Here is a 19,979-nt window from a genome sequence, read left to right as displayed (position 1 = left end):
AAGTTAACGCTGACCCGGCACTGTCTTTTACACAAAGATAATTTTGAATGAAGGGCGGAGGTTAAAATATTTAATTGGATTGCGCTGGCAGCTGCAACAGCTAAAAGAGTTATTCTGTGTTACTGGAAAGATCAAACCCCAATCCCATACGAGGAATGGTACAATACTTCAGCTGAGAAAATGTGCTGTATATTTGCAAATGTTCCGTTTCATGCAAATGTGTACAACAATAAAAATGTTGTACACGTCCACGTGATTAAATAAAACATCACGTAAATCAAAGAAACTACAAAATGGTAGCGCAAAAAAATCTACCGGAAGCCATAACAGTGGCACAGTGTTTCATGTTAGATTTTCAAAATGTCACATTTTAAAATTTTTCAGTTTTTTGTTAAGTATATAGAAAACTATCAAAGTGGCATGTAATTCAGCATGTTAACGTCACATTATTCAGCAGGTTTAATTCGACTTTATGAAGCAAAATGAGTTAATTCTATAGGGGGATGCAAAACCTTTGGCCATAGTTGTTTAGTACAGCTCATACATTTAGTCTGGTAAAGTGCTGTATTATGTAATCTTAGCAAACCTTCTCTAGTTTAAATTATTTCAATGCATGACGTTGTGAAGTTTGACACAGTTTATTAAAGTTTTGGCACAACATGAAGGAAACACCCGACTGAAATAATACATAGATAAGTACTGAACATGCATGTAGATATAAAAGACATACATACAGTAGAAGCCAATAGTGTATCCGTGGAAACTTTGAAATACCTATTTTTAGACTGTTAAAATGAAATAAGCATTTTTTTTTACCTCCATTAATCCATTCAGCAACTTCAACTTGTCCCGGATATATAGATCAAGAACCTAAGCCCTTGCTTCCACAGGCATGTCGCTTGTATGGCCAGCAGCCTTTCCCTTGTAAAAGTTAATTACGATACATTTGCACAGCAATTGTGTATTTTTCCCCCATTCATTTTCTTGGTTATATTATGTGTTTGCAATATTATACCAAGGTTTGCCATGTTTTTTTTTTTTATTTTCTATACCATACCTCTCTTTGTTTTGCCATGCTTTCACAATGCTTTATGACACTTTTCAACATTTTTACTATGGGAAACATTTACATTTTCAACACACTCTATCCCGGTACATATCTACAAAAAAGGCCAATTTTATTTTTTTACAGAACTATTTGCAAATATTTACTGTCTAGAGACAGAATATCTTTTGTTTTCTTTCTAAATTGTTTAGAACAATTTTTGTCCTCAAAGCAACCCACAGACCTATAATCTAGGCCAAGCCCGTGCACCTACTTAGTGCAGGCCTATTCACCAGATAGCGGTAAATAACTTCAAATTACAGGTCCTCCTATTTTCTATACTGTTCTCTGTATGGTTTCTAATCTTTCCAAGGTCTTATCACAGCGACTCAAACATCGTTTTAAATTCCATTTTTTTATCAACTGTAGTTGGCAGATATCTTATACTATAGACATATTAAATCAGCAAAGTGACCAAGTGTTCTGTATAGACAGCATTACAAAAGGAAACCTAAACAGACTTTTTGTTGTTTTGACGTGTGTGTGTGTGTATATATATATATATATATATAATGTATATCAAACTTAACTATAACTCAAGAACCATTCCTAAACTTATATCAAAGCCACTAGTTAACACAGACTATATAACAAATTAAGCTCAATTTTTGATTAACTGGTCTGAAAACTATTGCAACGTCATAAGAATAGCAGCAACAATATGTGAAAACGTCATTTGAAACTATTTAAATGAGTCCTGCCGGCAAGTGAAAATCCTTTTTCTCGAATTGACTCCTGTCAGAAGGATTCTGCATCCACTGCCTACTCTCTCTACGACTGTCACCTGGGCTAGACGAGAACAACATTAATACAGTAGAGGAGGTTATGAAACTGTCGCCACTGCGTCTCAAGAAAAAGCAGACGGCATCCAGCATCAAACCCCAGAGGAGCTAGAGCCAACATGGCGGACACCGGGCAGCAGTTTCACAACCGTCTCTGCACAAACCTGGCACATTGACCATTCAGCTTTCCAGCACCCTCCCGTCCCTGGGGGGATGCTCAGAGACGAGGCTGAGGCAGGTGTTGTTGTAACGGGAGGCACGCAGGGACAGCAGGCTGCTCTGGCGGTGTTTCCGGGGCCGCAGGTAACCCTGAAGGTGGACTCTGAGCTTGTGGTGGAGGGAGGCGTAGATGAAAGGGTTGTAGCAGGAGGAGCTCATGGCCACCAGGTGGCAGGAGAACTGGATGACGTTGATGTAGTGCTTGTTTATGATGCTGAAATCCACGTCGAGATCCCGGATCAGGTTGAGGATCTGAAATTAACAAACATCTCACCACTTTACTTGACTAGATTTCTCCTTAACTCACTTTGTTTTTTTTTTCTCCCTTTCTGACTCTTTTTCTTTAAATGTAACTTACCACGACTATCTTTTTCCCAGTAGACATCCTTCTATCCAAATGTTTTTTCTAGTGCATTAAAAACACAAAACATCTGCCTATTCTTAATAAAATATAGCCGCTGTTAATCTATCATGCTATACATGGAAAATCAGCATACCGATTTGAAGATAAAAAAAAAACAACAAGCAAGGTAAGAACCAAAAGATCTTCTGCACAAGACCCCCAATATGGAATGTCCAATAATTTTTCCTCCCCCCCGCACATTCCCCACACATCTCAGGAGACCTGAAGGTTCAGCAGGCGTCCTTCGATCCGACGACCGAGCCAGCTTCCCCTTTTATACCCAGGAACTTGAGAGCAGATGTCAGCGAGCTACCGACCTGTGGAGACAAAGGCCAGCCTGCAGGTGTCCGCTTTTTTTTAAATAAATTTAGTTGTTGCCAATTATTCTTATTATTTTTCTCCCAGTGTGGAATGGCAAATTATTTTATTATGCTCAGCTCACCGCTACCACCCCTGTGCTGACTCGGGAGGGTGAAGACGAACACACACTGTCCTCCGAAGCGTGTGCCGTCAGCCGACCGCTTTTATTTTCACACTGCGGACTCACCATGCAGCCACCCAAAAGCTACAGCGTTGGAGGACAACGCAGCTCTCGGGCAGCTTACAGGCAAGCCCGCAGGCGCCCGGCCAGACTACAGGGGTCGCTGGTGCACGGTGAGCCGAGGACACCCTGGCCGACCTAACCCTCCCTCCCCCTGGGCGACGCTCGGCCAATTGAGCGCCGCCCCCTGGGAGCTCCCGTCCTCGGTCGGCAAAGGAATAGCCTGGACTCGAACTCGTGACGTCCAGACTATAGGGCGCATCCTGCACTCTACACAAGTGCTTTTACTGGATGTGCCACTCGGGAGCCCCAGGTGTCCGCTTTTGAGATCATCTGGCTAGCAGGGTTCGCTGTAGCACAATGTGGAGAGACAGTCCCTTTGTCTCCCTAACCCACAAGAGCACCAGAGCCAATGCGAAGCTCACTTCAGAATCCCCAGTGAAGACCGGCGACTCCGCACAGCCAGGATGCAACTCTGTGCTGTAGGACTCACCCTGCACATCATTGAATGAGTTTTTGAAGTTACGGATGAATTACCTGCAGAGGGAGCCAGCAGAGGGCGAAGGCCAGAACAGAGGTGACCAGGAGCATGAAAGTCTTGCGTTTCTTCTTGTTCCATTTGGCCTGGTTCTGCTCCACAGCTCCTGGTAGGCAGCGGTGCTTGAGATGAACCGTGATGGCACAGTAAGATACAGTGACGGAGAGCAGGGGGATCATGTAGGACATGAGAAGCATCAGACAAGAGTAGAGCAGCCTTAGCTTCTCTGCGCCTATCCAGAACTCCTCACACACACTTAGGTCATGGCCAATCTGGTGCAGATCCAGGTAGCTGGTGTGAACCGACGTAGGAGCAGCCAGAACCAGGGAAAGCACCCAGATGCCTAGCACAACCATCCCACAACACTTGAGTGTGATCCGGCGACGAATAGGGTATGCTACCACCACGTAGCGGTCCACGGCGATGGCGGTCAAGGACAAGACTGACACGTAGACGGTGCAGGTCTGCATGAGCGTGACAAAGTGGCACATGAAACGGCCAAAGAGCCAGCCGCGAGCCTCAAAGCCGTAGGACACAGTGAAAGGAACGCAACACAGGCACATGAGCAGGTCAGCAACAGACAGGTTCCCGATGAAAAGGTTGGTGGCATTGTGTAGCTTTTTATCGGTCACAATGCAGGCCAACAAGAAGGCATTGCCTATGCAGGCCACGGCCACCAGGAGGCAGTAGAGTGGGACGAAGAGCAGCTTGAAGCGCAGGAGAAGCTGGAGGCCGGAGAACATGTCGGATGGGTCACTGTAGTTGCGTGGGCCAACCGTGGCGTCCACGCTAGCAAGACTCCTGTTGCTTTCCTCTCCCAGGTAGGCTTCCATCTCTGCTCGTTTGGTTTCCAATTCCTCTGCAAAAAACAAGAAGGAATGGGTTTGGCCTGTTTGAAAAGACACACCATTACTATGAGATGAGAACCATCAAGAAAGGACAGATAAGTCAGTTTTCAGCTTGTTAGTGCAGAAATTGACAATACTTTTTTTTAAAAAGTACCTTACTGTACCACTTTGTAATTGCGTGCAGTTTAATGCAACCCTTAACCACTTTACCCTCCATGTTGGTGGTCTTAAAATCCTCTTAGACCCTTAAATTGATATTTAATAAGTCAAAGTATCTTGGAGTAGCTGTATTAAGACACTTTATAAAATGTGGGTCATTCAATAATCTAATATTACATTTCCAATAGTAGCGGCTGTGTTTAAAAAAAGAGGGCAATAAAACAGAAAGAGATACAATATGGTGATCAGAGAGGCTAGGGGGGGGGCATTTTTTAACCCTTTCAGGGTCAAACTTTTTTCAGTGGGATGCTCCCCCAGGACCAGGCGTTTTTTGGCCGTATTTGACTCTCTTCCTATAAAAATTCACAAAAAATTTAAGCAGCGTCTTGGAAATGGTATCTTTAAGTATTTTTTATTATGTATTCGGCTTAGAGATACATGTTTTAAAAAAGTGTTATTCTATGAGACGAGGGGCCTTACAATAATAATAATGTCAAATACATCAGATTTACAGCATTTTCTGGGTTTATCTTACCTCTAAACAAGTTTCTCGAAGCTGGCAGTCTCGCCACGCTGCCAAAACTGTCTCTGCCCTTTAGAAAATAAATGCCCCTTTCAGTGATGTCACACAAAAAATATAAGCGAAATTTAATCCCTCCCCTACTGCAAAGTATGGTGGCCCTGTAAGTCATCAAAACAAAGAGGGTTTATCGTGTTTACAGGATCGCGGTCCAAGAAGCCCACTTCAGTGTGATCGTGTTTATATGATCCCAGTTATTAAAGGGTTAATCGAGTTTAAATGGTGTTTAAAAACACACATTTGATCTAGTCCAGCGAGAGAGAGAGAGAGAGAGAGAGAGAGAGAGAGAGAGAGAGAGAGAGAGAGAGAGAGAGAGAGAGAGAGAGAGAGAGAGAGATTACTGTTAATAACATGTACCCACACATACTGCCTACTGTGAAAATTGAGATTTATTCCAGACAACAGTTAAAGCACACTGTTTTCAAATGAGCTCCCTGGCAGATTGAGGGTGTGGCAGCCTCTGGATGATTTATGTCCTCTTTAAAATCCCCTGCTAAAAGCAATCCTTCTTCTGAAGCACAGTTTGCTAAAAACCTGATCAAAAATCTTTAAAAAGTCTCTTCTTGCCATCATTGGGAGCATCATTTATAAAAGAAAATGATCGATCGCCTATTATTGCTTTCAATTTGAGCCAATGGCCTTTTAACACTTCTGTAGTAATAATGGAATCAGGTTTAAAACTCCCTCTAAATGAATGACACTCCAGCACTCACATTTGATCCCCACACACTTCTCTAAGGGTATGAAACCTTCAGTAACAACTTTGACTCCATGTTTGCAAGGCAGTCATTCAAGGGAGAAATTTCCCCTCACACCAGCCACGCTGGCCGTTCAAGCCAAAAAAAGTTAATTAAATAACTAAACAAAAAAAACCTACCGATTCACGCTACCACACTCACTCTCCACCCACTCCCAGCACACACAACGCTAGATAGATAGATAGATAGATAGATAGATAGATAGATAGAACCTAACCATTAAGAAGTCAATAAATATCTTACACAATGCAACAGAAGAAATCAAGCAATAGAATATTTGGTCACATTATTTTTCCCTTTTATTTTGAATCAAATCTGTATCATTTGAATAACATTTTGCTTTACATGAATTGCAGATTTAAGCCGTTTTGGGTATTTATATTACATAACAATGTGAGATTAGTCAAAGGCTGATATTTATTTATGTCTTCATTTAGGTATTTATTTCTTCATTTATTAAGGTGAATGACGGGGGCACCTTAAAAAAAGCTACTTGATTCATTCTGCTTTTATATTCCATCAATCGGGGTGTACATGTTATAAATGTTAACACACTATGCATAATTATTTATTTATGTTCTTCTGAAAGGCTTAAAAAAATCTGGGTTATTTTTACAACATTAAAACACAATTCAATGTATTTAGCTGTTAGGTTCTAGTTTTGAAAAAAAATTGGGGGGGGCTTTAAAAATACACTTTAAAAGATAAATCCCTAGCTAAACACTTTTTTTTATTACTAATCTTATATTACATTGCTGCTTTAAAAGTACAAAAGAATCACATTTAAAGAAATACGTCAAGGAATAGAAAGAAAGAGAAAGAAAGATTTAAGGAATAAATCAAGAAAGAAAACCAAAACAATAAAATCAAGGAAAAGAAAGAAAGAAAGTTGCTGTACCTGGCTAGTTGACAGTCGGACAGGTGTGTTGTGTTCTGTGCTGGACTCTGGTCTCTCCTCTGAGCTTCTCAACAGTTCCACACTTGATTCCCTTCTCAACACTGCCAGGCTGAGCACTCAGTTTTAATGCTTTCTGCTCAGCATCAGGACCAGTGACAGCTCAGTCACACTGAGGCAGCCAATCCTCTCTAGCCTTCCACACACAGTATCCCACCCAACCTTGACATGACTGGATCCTTTTCCTTCAGCCTTCTCTCAGAAAAAAAAAAAAAAAACAATGTTACAATCATATCTAAAGGGAAGACCCTTTATGTGTGGAGTAGTGGTTAGGGCTCTGGACTCTGGACCGGAGGGTTGTGGGTTCAATCCCCAGTGGGGGACACTGCTGTTGTACCCTTGAGCAAGGTACTTTACCTAGATTGCTCCAGTAAAAACCCAACTGTATATATGGGTAATTGTATGTAAAATAATGTGATATCTGTATAATGTGAAATAATGTATAATGTGATATCTTGTAACCCTCCCCCCCCTCCTCCTCCCTCCTCTATCTCCCCTGACGACTTTGCCTCCTTCTTCTCTTCTAAAATCTCAGATATCCGCAAACTCTTTAACACCTCTCCCTCCCCCGCACCCCCTCCTGCTCCAACCCCTACACCCACTACATCCCCTACTAACTCGCCCTCCCTCTCCACCTTCTTGCCCCTCTCAGACTCTGACCTCTCCTCCCTGCTCCAGGGTCACAAACCCACCACGTGTGCCTTGGACCCCCTCCCCACTCACCTCTTTCAAGCTGCTGCTCCTGCTCTACTCCCCTTCATCTCCTCCCTCCTCAACACCTCTCTACTTTCTGGCATCTTCCCCTCTGCCTTCAAAAAAGCCTTGATCACTCCCCTCCTCAAAAAACCTACCCTCGACCCCACCTCCCTCCAGAGCTACCGTCCTGTCTCCCTCCTACCCTTCCTCTCCAAAACCCTCGAGCGGACTGTACACCGCCAGCTCTCTGCTTTCCTGTCCAACCACTCTCTGCTTGACCCTCTCCAATCTGGCTTCCGCTCTGCTCACTCCACTGAAACCGCCCTTCTCTCTGTCACCAACTCACTTAAGTGTGCCCGAGCTGCCTCTCTCTCCTCTGTCCTAATTCTCCTCGACCTCTCTGCTGCCTTTGACACTGTTGATCACTCTATTCTACTATCATCTCTTGCTGACCTGGGGATCTCTGGCACTGCTCTGGCCTGGTTCTCCTCCTACCTCTCCAACCGCACTTACCAGGTAACCTGGCGTGGAGCAACCTCCACACCTCACCCTCTCTTGACTGGAGTCCCCCAAGGGTCAGTCTTGGGTCCTCTCCTGTTCTCTCTCTACACCCGCTCCCTGGGCCCCCTCATCGCATCCTATGGTTTCTCATACCATTTCTATGCTGATGATGCTCAGATTTTCCTTTCCTTCCCCACCTCTGACTCCACCATCTCCTCCCGTATCTCTACCTGTCTGTCTGCTATTTCCTCCTGGATGCACTCGCATCACCTCAAACTCAACCTCTCTAAATCTGACCTCCTTTTCTTTCCCTCCTCCTCCCCCTCCTCTGATCTCTCTATCTCTGTTCCTCTGGAATCTACCACACTCTCTCCCTCTTCCTCAGCTAAAAACCTTGGAGTCACCCTGGACCCCTGCCTCTCTTATTCCCAGCACATCTCCACTCTGGCACGCACTTGCAGATTCTTCCTGAGCAACATCCGAAGAATCCGACCCTTCCTCACCAACTATGCTACCCAGCTCCTGGTCCAGGCCCTGGTACTCTCCCGCCTAGACTACTGCAACTCCCTCCTGGCTGGCCTCCCTGCGTCCGCCACCCGTCCGCTCCAGCTCATCCAGAACTCTGCTGCTCGCCTGGTGTTCTCTCTACCTCGCTTCGCCCACGCTACTCCACTACTCCGCTCGCTCCACTGGCTCCCGATCACCGCTCGCATCCAGTTCAAGACTCTTGTACTAGCCTACAGATGCCTTGATCAGACTGCACCCAGCTACCTCCAGACCCTCATCTCTCCCTACACCCCCACTCGACCTCTCCGCTCCGCCTGCACTAGAAGACTGGCTCTACCTCCGCTACGCTCCCCTGCCTCCCGAGCCCGCTCCTTCTCCACCCTTGCTCCGCAGTGGTGGAACGACCTTCCTACAGATGTCAGGACTGCCCAGTCCCTGACCACATTCCGGCGCCTCCTTAAGACTCACCTCTTCAAACAGCACCTGTAGAACTCCTCTGTTGTATCCTGGGACACTATCACCCTTCATTTAAATATGCTTTATTTTGCTCTTATCTGCCCCCTATTTTACTGCATTTAATCCTGTACCTCAGAATATTGTAATCTCCCAAGTGTTTAATCTGTAGTATTTTGTACTTAATCATATCCTGATGTAACTATCACTACTTAATCATATCCTGATGTAACTTTCACTATTATCTGCTGTATTATTGAATTGTGGTTTGTCACACTTGAGAATTATTGTATTTCTTGTTCTTATTGTATGACTTATATTGTAACACTTGAATGTATTTGTATTTGCTTGCGATTGTAAGTCGCCCTGGATAAGGGCGTCTGCTAAGAAATAAATAATAATAATAATTGTAAGTCGCCCTGGGTAAGGGCGTCTGCTAAGAAATAAATAATAATAATAATAATAATAATAATCTTTAGAGTGATAGTTCAACAATGTGGATAAAAGCAGAAAAAGCAGGATCACACCCGCCCAGAAAAAAACACAAATAGAACTCTGGATAACTTTACTGTGGACAGCCTTTTAGAAAAACTACTGCAGCTATCCATTCGTCATAATGCAGACACCATAAGGAACACACTTTACAGCCATCTGTCAAGGTGAAGCAGGGGCCTTGCTTGAGGAGTATGTTCACAACTGAAAGTACATTCAACGCAGACCTGCTTATAAATGTGCTAAATTGTTAGGGCTTAGTCACGCCAAGTCTTTCCAATTTGGAAAATGCTCCCTGTGGGTCTGTTTACATCCCTCAGGCAGGTGAGTAATTCCGTAAAGCTCAAGCGAGCATGGGACTACTCAAAAGACAGATGCACGATATTAAAACCAAGGCCTGAGAAAAAGAAAACATAGAGGTTGCAGAGGTCAAAATTAAAAGGCAGTGCATGTAAAAAAAAAGCGACTTAATGACGGCTTGGAAGCCCAGCCTACCTAACATGGCATTGCTTTGTTTTGTTTGAATCTATAATTTGGCTCGTGCCGGTTTATTTGTTCCAGTGTTTTGCATTATCTCCTGCTGTAAACATGCTTGATCCTAGCATAATCTTTGTTTTTTTTATTGGCAGTGGTGTCTGCATGATGAGAACACAACCCATCCTTTCTCAGCTAGACAGAAGCATATTGAGCATGAATTATTTTCATACTACAAGGTCTCAAACTGTGTCCCGTGTAACAGTGAAATGTAATTCCTTATTGTCTGTTTATAATAATAACCTTTATTTTTATATAGTGCCATCACAAAGCGCTTTACAGAGGTAGGCTGTGAACTGTGCATTATATGCAGAGTCACTTACAATAGGACATTGATTTAACATCTCATCTGCAGGATAGAGCACCGGTGACCTTCTGGTTACAAGCCCTGGACTTTAACCACTGGACCACACCTTGTTTATAGTTAAGGCTGTATTTTTTTCACTGTTATCTTGGATTTCACGATTTCCGTGAAATTTACCCATCAAAAATGTACCCATTGTAAAAATCTAATTTCTGAAAGAATAGTGTAAATATACATATGTTTTATAACTTAAAACACAGCAAACACTAACTGTTGCATTTAGGAACCTGGTTTAGTTTGATTCCGGGAAAATCATTGAACGCACTGCATAGAGCAGCATGATTTCTTTAAAATGATCATCGCAAAAAGACACAACTGCATCAAAGATCGGTGACAGTGTAATATAGTTAGGGGTTCTGGTTGTCGGTTTTAACTGATAAGCCCGATAAAACACCCACAATACAAAAAAAAATGAAATCAGTGTTTAGCCAATAAACACGGAAAACAGTGGAAATGGTTCCCCAATTCACATTGACCACCCCTTTCCCCATCATTAAAAAAAACTACTACGACTACAAAAGAAAAAAAAACCTTTCCCAGTGCAGCTGGACAATGTCCCGCCTTCCTGACTTGTATCTATCATTGATTCATTCTGAATACTTTAAAACACACTCCAACTACTGAGTGGCAGCACATTCCTACATTTCTATTGGAGACTCTGCTTGCAAGATTTAGAATGAGATTACAATTAGGAATGGAGGCTTGTTTGCGGGATCAAAAGATATTACAGTTAAGTTAGGATTTTAAACAGAATTGCAAATTGTGGCGAAATTAAAAATTAAAAACCCCCAGAAGAATGCTCCCGTGGCCAGAAGGACTTTGTTATGGAAGACAGCAAAGGAAAGATGGTACAACTTACTGTACTGTCAATCTACTACATATTGACAGAAAAAAAGGCCCACGCATTTTGGAAAGTAACCAAAAGCAATACTTTCATATAGAAAGCAAAAGGCCCGAAAATAATAAACGATTCACATAAAACTTAAATAGCTAAAAAAAATAAGCACAGAAAAATGAAATTAATAAAATCAGAAAAACAGAAGCCCTAAATATAATCAAAGGTTGTGCTGATATAGATACACACATTAGCATGCAATGTATAACACGCATGTTAATACAATCTATTTTGTTACATGTACCCTGTCTTCTGTCTGATTGGCAAACCTTCTTCAGTATGTGTAAAATAATTTGATATCCCGGCAGATTAGGGTTTTAATCAGTTAAATGCAATACTGAAACCAGCTTCATTTCTGGCAGTCCAATCTACAGTGTTATGTAAAATAAATTTACAATATCCGTTGTACAGAAATTCATTAAAAAAACACTGCCATATTAATAAAGCATATATCAGATAAGTCACGGCAGATTTGTGTTTGCAATTTAGTCCACATGATTCATAATTAAATATACAGACTTCTGTCAAGGCTGTTAAGTTAATCAAATCCACAATCGTCCACACTGCAGGATAGCACTTTCTCTAACCACTGAGCTACTCAGACCCACTACCTTCCACACTGCAACTAGATGTTAAAACTTCATGCTGATTTGAACTCAGCTCTCGCCAAGATAAGCACCAACTAAGACGTAGCTTTACAGTAAACTAATGTGATCCATCTGCGTCTCCATGCATTTGCGTTTCCTTCCATCTGATGATGCAGATATCCTTCTGCCTGGTGTTAATGGCTGAAGTGTAATGCTGGCTCCAGGGATCAGCTTATTTTGCCTCCCTGGCGCATCAGCACACACAACGGCTGCAATGCTGGCTCCGAGGTTCAACCACAGTGCGGCCTCCCCAGCGCATCAGCAGGACATCCATCTGGATTGAGCTAAGTAGGTTACATCTCTGCAGTCTTCAAGTGGGCACCTTCCATCCTCGGTGTTTCATCGACTAGCCCAGAATTACTGTACCTTTAATAATGTTTAGAATAAAGTGAACATACAAGTACTTAGTGTACCTACTGATGATATGTAGCTAGTAACCTATTCTATCACATTAAGCATACAGAATTTCAAAGTTCTACAAATCATCAAATGAATGCAATTCAGTAAGACTTTAACACCTACATTTAAGGTAATGAAATACTGTAATTAAACATACCATATGCCAAACTTTGAAAATAGTCAAAGAATACAATTCAGTACAACTTTGACACATTACAGAACTTTAGGAATCATTAAACTTCAAAAATTCAGTAAAATGTTTCACAATAACACAGACAGGATCTCCAGTCATTGCTGACAAAATAGAAGACAAATCAATTCATCACGTGACTGCAGGTGCGTTCGGTTCATTAGAGAGTACGGTTGATCAAAGATCAGATCATTGACTCTCTGCTGTATATTCAAATGTAATTGAAAACTGAATATCTGCTTTTGGTTATCTATTTCACCACCTGTGGGTTGCAGTTAGACCATTGGAAAAAATATATTTGAGTTTAAAACAATATTGACAGCAATTAAAACAGAATAAACCGTGATATTTTGTGGAAAATGAATGGTACACAGTCAGATGAGTCAAGCGATTGGGAGGTCACTGGTCCAAAACCTGCCTGCACCAAGTTGTCCACTGTGGATCCTTAGAAAGCACTGTCTCTGCACTTTCAAAAAGCGTGCCCCATAATGTCCCTCATAAATTGTGGTCGCTGGGGAGACTGGCTGCAATGTTCTAGGTATACCTAATCTGCTGCCTTGGGGAAAAAAATGTCAAATGAACTGTGTAATGATATCATAAAACTGATTCAAACTAATCTGTACAGAATTGTTATTTATGGGGAGTCAATGGAGTGGTAAATTGCACACTGGTCACTCAAAATAAATCTTGTTTTCTAGGAATGCCATGATTGATGCACCCAGATTGGGAATCAGTGTTAAGGATGGGTAAACAGTAAGCTTTTGTGATAAGAGCCCTACCAATAAAGTCACATGCTATGACCCCAGCACTAATTCTTTCCTGTTGACAGAACGGATGCTGTATACTATTTTTGCATTTTTTTTTTTTGCCCAATTTGCATTAGATCTTTTTGTAGATTAGGTTTCACTGATTCACTCCCTGGCTGAAGTATGTATGTCCCACCGTCAAAATCAGTCCTGCATAGCTTACAGAAACTATGTATTTTTCAAACATTGCTTGGGATTATGTGAGAATATGTTGTGATCCAAGAAGCTTGACAGTTGGATCCATATATATATATATATATTTTTTTACCAGACCAGAGGGCATATCACACGCGCAGTCATCATAGATCATCAACTACTGAATGCATGCCTGCCACAGGGCTTCACTGCGTCCTAAACCCTGCTGGGTACACACAGGGATTGCAGTAACCACAGACCTTACATGACTTCTGCAGAAATTAAAGGTTTGCTGATATAAAGGGGTTTAACAGTAGAGTTTTGAGGAAAATACAGGAGAAAATCTGTCCTGGAGACTTGTCCAAAAAACAGGAGAATCCCAGCAAATAAGGGAGAGAGTTTTGAGCCGTAATTACTAAAATTACTAGCTGAAAACCAACTGGGCTGGTCGTAGGACTTAATAACATGAGCTATGAGAACAGGTAAAAATAATGAAATCTCTTCAGCCCAGAAAAACGAAGGGAAAGAGGGGACTTGATTGAAGTCTTTAAAATCAGAAATGGTCTAGATGCAATTCTTCAATCATTGGCACTGGAACAAGCAGCCTGTTATAGTGTGTAAGAAACGTTTTTTTTTGTTTTTTTTTAAATTAATGATGCTGTTAATAGGTGCCATGAATGCGTATGTAACCATTTGCACTAATGAGATCTCTTTGATGTGGCAGGTTGAGGACAGAAATACAACAAAGGCATACTCAAAGGGTGATGTCACAAAAGGTTTGGCGCAGTAAACATTAAGCAATACCTTGTTCAGAAATCATTACTCTTTGGCAGCTGAGGGCATTGAGGTAAGAGCCTTTGGTGCACATAGGAGGTCACCTACCCAGTTCCAAGTCAGGATTTAATTACAATTAAATACGTCCCGAGATATGCCATGGCATGACATAGCTCATTGAAATGAATAGAGGGGCAATCCATGCCATTGTAAAATATATACAGTCGTGTGCTCATTTATTTGAACACCCCATTGCTTCTGTAGTTGATTGGAAAAAAAGTACCAACTGTACAAAAGAAAGTCTGTGGATACGACTTCAAGAAAAATGGAATCAAATTACACCGGAGATGTTGAGAAAGTACGGTCCTGTGGATAAAGAAAAGGGCTTGTAACCAGGAGGTCCCCGGTTCAAATCCAACCTCAGCCACTGACTCATTGTGTGACCCTGAGCAAGTCACTTAACCTCCTTGTGCTCCGTCTTTCGGGTGAGACGTAGTTGTAAGTGACTCTGCAGCTGATGCATAGTTCACACACCCTAGTCTCTGTAAGTCGCCTTGGATAAAGGCGTCTGCTAAATAAACAAATAATAATAATAATAATAATAATAATAATAATACTCAGACTGATGCTAAAGGTGGCCAGACTAAATATTAGCATTTCTCTGATGAATTGTGGGATTGTAGTCCTCAGGGAGGTATCTCTAATTGCTGTGTGTTTGCAGAGTCATTACATGTGTACTTACACATAATTACAATGTCATTATGCAAAGTTACAATGTATTTAATAATAAACCTAACCCTTTTCTGATACAATTGTGTACTTACATATATCGTGCAAAAAGATTTACAGATTGAGTACATTGTAACATTGTAATTATGTGCAAGTACACATGTATTTACTAAGTAAATACACAGTAATTAGAGACACTTAATGAAAAGAGTTACCCAAATACATATCCCAGTTTCCATAGCAGTAGCTCGTGTTAGGGTTAAGGAAAGGTCATGTTTGCATGACAAATGAGTTCCGTTCGTTTTGCAATATATTTACATTGTTATCACGGCCTCGTTACTGCAGTAACAATGTCTGCACCACAGAAGTTAATTACCATTGATTGGTACTCAATTGTAAAGGTGAGGGAAGGACAGCTTTTCTTGTTGAGATATCACATTAATAATATAATAATAATATCTTTATTTTTATATAGAGCCTTTCACAGTGGACCACCACCACAAAGCGCTTTACAGAGGCAGGCTGTGAGTTGCGCATTATATGCAGAGTCACTTACAATAGGACATTGATTTAACATCTCATCTGCAGTATGGAGCACAAGGAGGTTAATTGACTTGCTCAGGGTCACACACAGCGAGTCAGTCAGTGGCACAGGTGGGATTTGAACCAGTGACCTTCTGGTTACAAGCCCTGAACCACACTGCCTCAATGGTCAGGTTTATTTAATACCTGCCAATAAATACTTCTTAAAAGACAATTACTCTGAAAATATGACTAATCAGCACACCCATACTACCTCCATTAAACCAAAAAAAAAGGTGACATGAATGCAGTATTTCTTCTAGAGTGTCAAACCTCAAGCAATTAAATCAATTTGTCACTTCCCATTGCTAGAGCTGAAAGGTGCTGCCAACACTTTTCATGTGTGAGTAATTCCATGGACAATGCAATCTTTTTTTAAATCTGTCACTCTAAGTGGTGAATCAACTGCCCAGAACAGACAACATCTTGAATGATAAAGAAGCACTGGGGTTACAGTGGTGATGTACAAGGCCAGAGTTAGTGTTAACAGAAGTGTCTTTACTCAACATTAGCAACAGATTGCTGTAGTAAAAATGCAATGCATTTTAACAGTGCTGTTGTTGCGCTGTTTGGTAGCATAGTATTACTGGTAGGTATAGGGGCTCCAGGAATTGAGCTTTGTATGGGGCCAATGGGGGACAAAACGCTGCCAATGCTTTTAGCCCCCCTATCAGTAGCATGTAGTTCACAGAGAAGGCGGAATGGCGTGCAACTGGGATACAGTAATACATTGTCATTTTTAAAAGCACTGCTTAACTGAACATGATGGTAATACCTGTTTAAAAAAAAAAAAATTAAAAATGCATTCCTAAAAAGAGGCCTTCATGTCTTTTCTAGGTAGATAGGGCCTAAATAGTGCATTATATGTGCATGGGCTGATTTTCAAGTCAGGAATAATTGTCAATATATGGACAGCTGCCTCTTTTGAGCAAAAAAAAAAAAGGGTAATATATGGGAATGTATGTTGAAGCAGTTATATGCATTGTGATCGATACTGTAGCCTACTGTAATAAATTAAACCATAAAGAATCCTCTTTCTGTAGTTCTATAAGGGTTGTTACATTTGTGTCTCTTGTATAATTGTTTTAGGTATTGTATTTTTTATCCAATGGCATACCAAACTTACAATCCGAAATGTTTTACTGTTTGTATCTTTTACATTGATCAGCACACTGTAGTTACATTTGTGTAACTTCAATAACCATACGCCTATTGACAAAACATGCCATACTAATTAACAAAACACGCCATACTAATGAAAGGGAAGACGAGAAGGAATAATTCACAAATGTAAACATCTGCTAAATATTCATGTGCTTGACTCATAAAAGACTTTTTTTTTTCCGACTCATTAATTCGGTCTACTTTGTTTATTGAAATGAGCCCAGTTGCAATGCCCGCTCCCTAGCTCGCAAGACGCAATTCACATCATTAGCTGTAATTAGTCACTAAAAAAATCGAGTGCTTATTTCTCGTACCTGTTCCTTGTTGCCAATTGAGGTTTGCGCATGCTCAGTTTTGGTACTTGGTTGCTGAGCGATATGGGGTCTTAATTATTGTATTTCTTGTTCTTATTGTATGACTTATATTGTAACACTTGAATGTATTTGTATTTGCTTGCGATTGTAAGTCGCCCTGGATAAGGGCGTCTGCTAAGAAATAAATAATAATAATAATAATAATAATAATAATAATAATAATAATACGAGTCTTGTAATTGGTGTAGCCTCTACTGGCAAAGTCTGGCATCTCTGCTCCCCCTTGTGGAATTTTGTGCAAAGGACACAAACAATCCTTCCTTTTAAAATTCCCTTTAAAATCAGAACACAAGCTGTATTTATACAATTTGATGCTTTACATTGAGACTTAACTCTTGGGATTGAACAGAAGTTATCATAACAATATAGTTTAAGTGAAAATTAAAATAACGGGTAGATGCCACTTACAAATGCTCCAAAAAATTGAGGACAAAGGCACTTAATGGGCGAACAATCCTGAGTTATTTTGCTCCAATATTAAATGAATGTCATTCTTTTTTAAATTCTGCCTCTACCTGGCTTCGAGCTCCTTCAATGCAGTACATATGAACTTATAGGTAGAACAAAAGTGGGGTACACAATGTAATTCTCTCACCTGGGTAACATTGATATGATTTGGTTTCCAATTCCAGTTCACATTCTTCAAACTTGAAAAAAAGGGTTTTAACACGGCATGGTTCAAAGCAGTAAAGACCATTACAAGATGCTTCTATCTAGTTAGTGTCATACAATGGCTTTTTTTCACCATCAATGTCAGACTAAAGGTCTAATGTGATTATTAGTCTCACCTTCAAACACCTGTACAATAAAAAAAAAAATCAGACTCATTGCATCTCATTAGCAGCAGCAAGCAACTCACCTAGCCCATCACAATGCAATTGTCAACAGGTCAAGTCACACAGATGTAGAAGGTAAAACAAGTAATCAAATTAATCTCCCTTTCTAATCCAGGGGTGTCCAATCACGGTCCAGGAAGCTCGCTCCACTCCAGGTTTAACAGGTACAATTATATAGCTAACTACTTCAGGGTCTGGGTGGAAGTTTAATTGGTTCAATTAAACAAGTTAGAACAGGGTTGGAACAAAGACCAAGAGTGGAGGGTCCAGCTTTGGCCAGCCCTGTTCCAATCTATAGTCACAGCAGGGGTCTCTGGTCCTGGAGAGTCCCAATCCTACAGGGTTTCTTGACTAATTAAGCCAAAAATGGGTTCCATCTGTTTATGTTTGTTGTTTGAACTCATCACAACAGCCGGAAAATATTTTAAAACAAAATGTCCTTTAAAATGTTGCCTGTGACATAAGATAAAGTTTTAAGGAATAAAGCTCACTTTCGGAAATGCTTGCAAACAATAAATACAAAACTATATTAAAAAGTTCAGTAACAATATAAGAAACCAAGACAAATGTACCTGAAAAGGACAGCAGCCAAAACTTTTGTCCATTTGGCTTAGTTTCTTATAGTCTTATCATTGCAGACAATTTAGCCAACAAGGTAAGTATGCTGAACTATGGAAGACTGTGGTAACCAGACACCAAGGCATGCTAATTAGTGTCAAACTGAGCAATCCTGACACAACTACATGTATACAGAGTGGCTGATATATGATTGCTCCAGCTGTATTAGCTTAGAAACATTTGAAATCAACAGTTCAAAAGCAATTTTAATAGAAAACTATTGTACATCTTTACATGCATACACTTTGACAGGCAATGGAGGAATAAGCGAAGCACAGTACATCGATGCAATGCTTTTTCACACTATTAAAAAAGCTTTCATGGTGGATTTATCGATTTTAAAGTCCAGTCCCTTGTACTCCAGTTATCTCTGTCCCATGTTAACTCTGTCCGAGGCAGTATTCCAGTTCAAACTCTGCCCTGTTACTGCACCACAACATACTTCTTTCGATCGCTCTCCAAGCAGACAATCAGGTCCGGTACAGCATGTAACAAAGTGTAGGGCAAAGCAATGGAATGTACGTTCGGCCCCGATTTAACCCTGAATTCTAAGGGACATATAGTTCAGGGTCCCTTGCCTAATAAACTACACTTCCCAAGATGCAATACAGGCAGGATTGAAACATTAAGACCTGATAAGGCACCTGTTAACAATTAACACAGGTATTTAAACTGGGGTTGAAGCAACATGGGGGTGTCTTTGACAAGGCTCAGTCCTGCACCCAGACCTTGGGGGGGGGGGGGGGGGTGACAAAAGAGGTACTGTTTCTATTGCTATCTGGAAGCAATTGCATAAAGTGTTTTGAATCGGTAAACGGCTAAGCCGTCCCATAATATAGTTTAGTTTCTATAGTTTGGCTCTCCATGTGGCGATAGGCTTTTGTTTGTTTTATTTTGTTAACAAAAGCTGCGGTTGGGCAGTATTTGAATAACCTGTTGAAAACTAACAATAAGCATACGAGCACCATCTTGTTTAAATATGTTGAGGTGAGTATCATTTTTACACGAGAAAACCATGGCAACCGACAAACTGTGCCAACAATTACCCCCCTTTGTCACAAGGGGCTGGGTGTGAACAGGCAACCACAAACATTGCAACACGCTTTTCAAAAGAGCTAGGCTTCTCTGCCAGAGCTTCTACAGAGTCCGTAACAGTAGTGAATCAAACCAAATTGCCACTTAAAACAAAAAGAAAAAAGTTGCCTTTTGGTGCACGTTGCCATAAGTTGGTTGACGACGTTTTGTTCATACCTGTGCACATATGATTCAGAAAAAGGATTGAATATAATTCTTTTCTTGCCTTTACCCTTCAGTGAGAGAACATCAGAGGAGACACAGAGTGGTTAGACACCCCTGCAAAGTGGCAGATTGGAGATAGGTTGCTTCTCTTAGGGT

The 19,979-nt window shown here is 41.0% G+C and overlaps 1 protein-coding gene across 7 annotated transcripts; it reads right to left on the bottom strand.

Annotated features, from left to right (window-relative positions):
* Positions 1-605: 605 nt before the first annotated feature.
* Positions 606-18,130, bottom strand: LOC117435107 (prolactin-releasing peptide receptor-like). 7 transcript variants are annotated; one of them, XM_059004969.1, is made up of 5 exons: positions 17,726-17,919; positions 6,832-7,080; positions 5,131-5,188; positions 3,588-4,447; positions 607-2,358 (listed from the first exon to the last, which is right to left on the bottom strand). In XM_059004969.1, the coding sequence occupies exons 4-5, from the start codon at positions 4,419-4,421 to the stop codon at positions 2,068-2,070; spliced, it is 1,125 nt and encodes a 374-aa protein (XP_058860952.1). In that variant the 5' UTR covers positions 4,422-4,447; positions 5,131-5,188; positions 6,832-7,080; positions 17,726-17,919; the 3' UTR covers positions 607-2,067. The 7 variants fall into 7 exon arrangements, with proteins under 7 accessions (XP_058860955.1, XP_058860952.1, XP_058860951.1 ...); XM_059004971.1 differs by lacking the exon at positions 5,131-5,188 and adding an exon at positions 2,732-2,826 and having other exon boundaries at positions 2,295-2,358; positions 17,726-17,920; XM_059004972.1 differs by lacking the exon at positions 17,726-17,919 and having other exon boundaries at positions 606-2,358; positions 6,832-6,947.
* Positions 18,131-19,979: the final 1,849 nt, after the last annotated feature.

This window comes from Acipenser ruthenus, chromosome 30 (assembly GCF_902713425.1).
Source record: "Acipenser ruthenus chromosome 30, fAciRut3.2 maternal haplotype, whole genome shotgun sequence".
NCBI lineage: Eukaryota > Metazoa > Chordata > Actinopteri > Acipenseriformes > Acipenseridae > Acipenser > Acipenser ruthenus.
The sequence above is the reverse complement of the archived record's forward strand: the minus strand, read 5'-3'. Positions and strand labels throughout refer to the sequence as shown.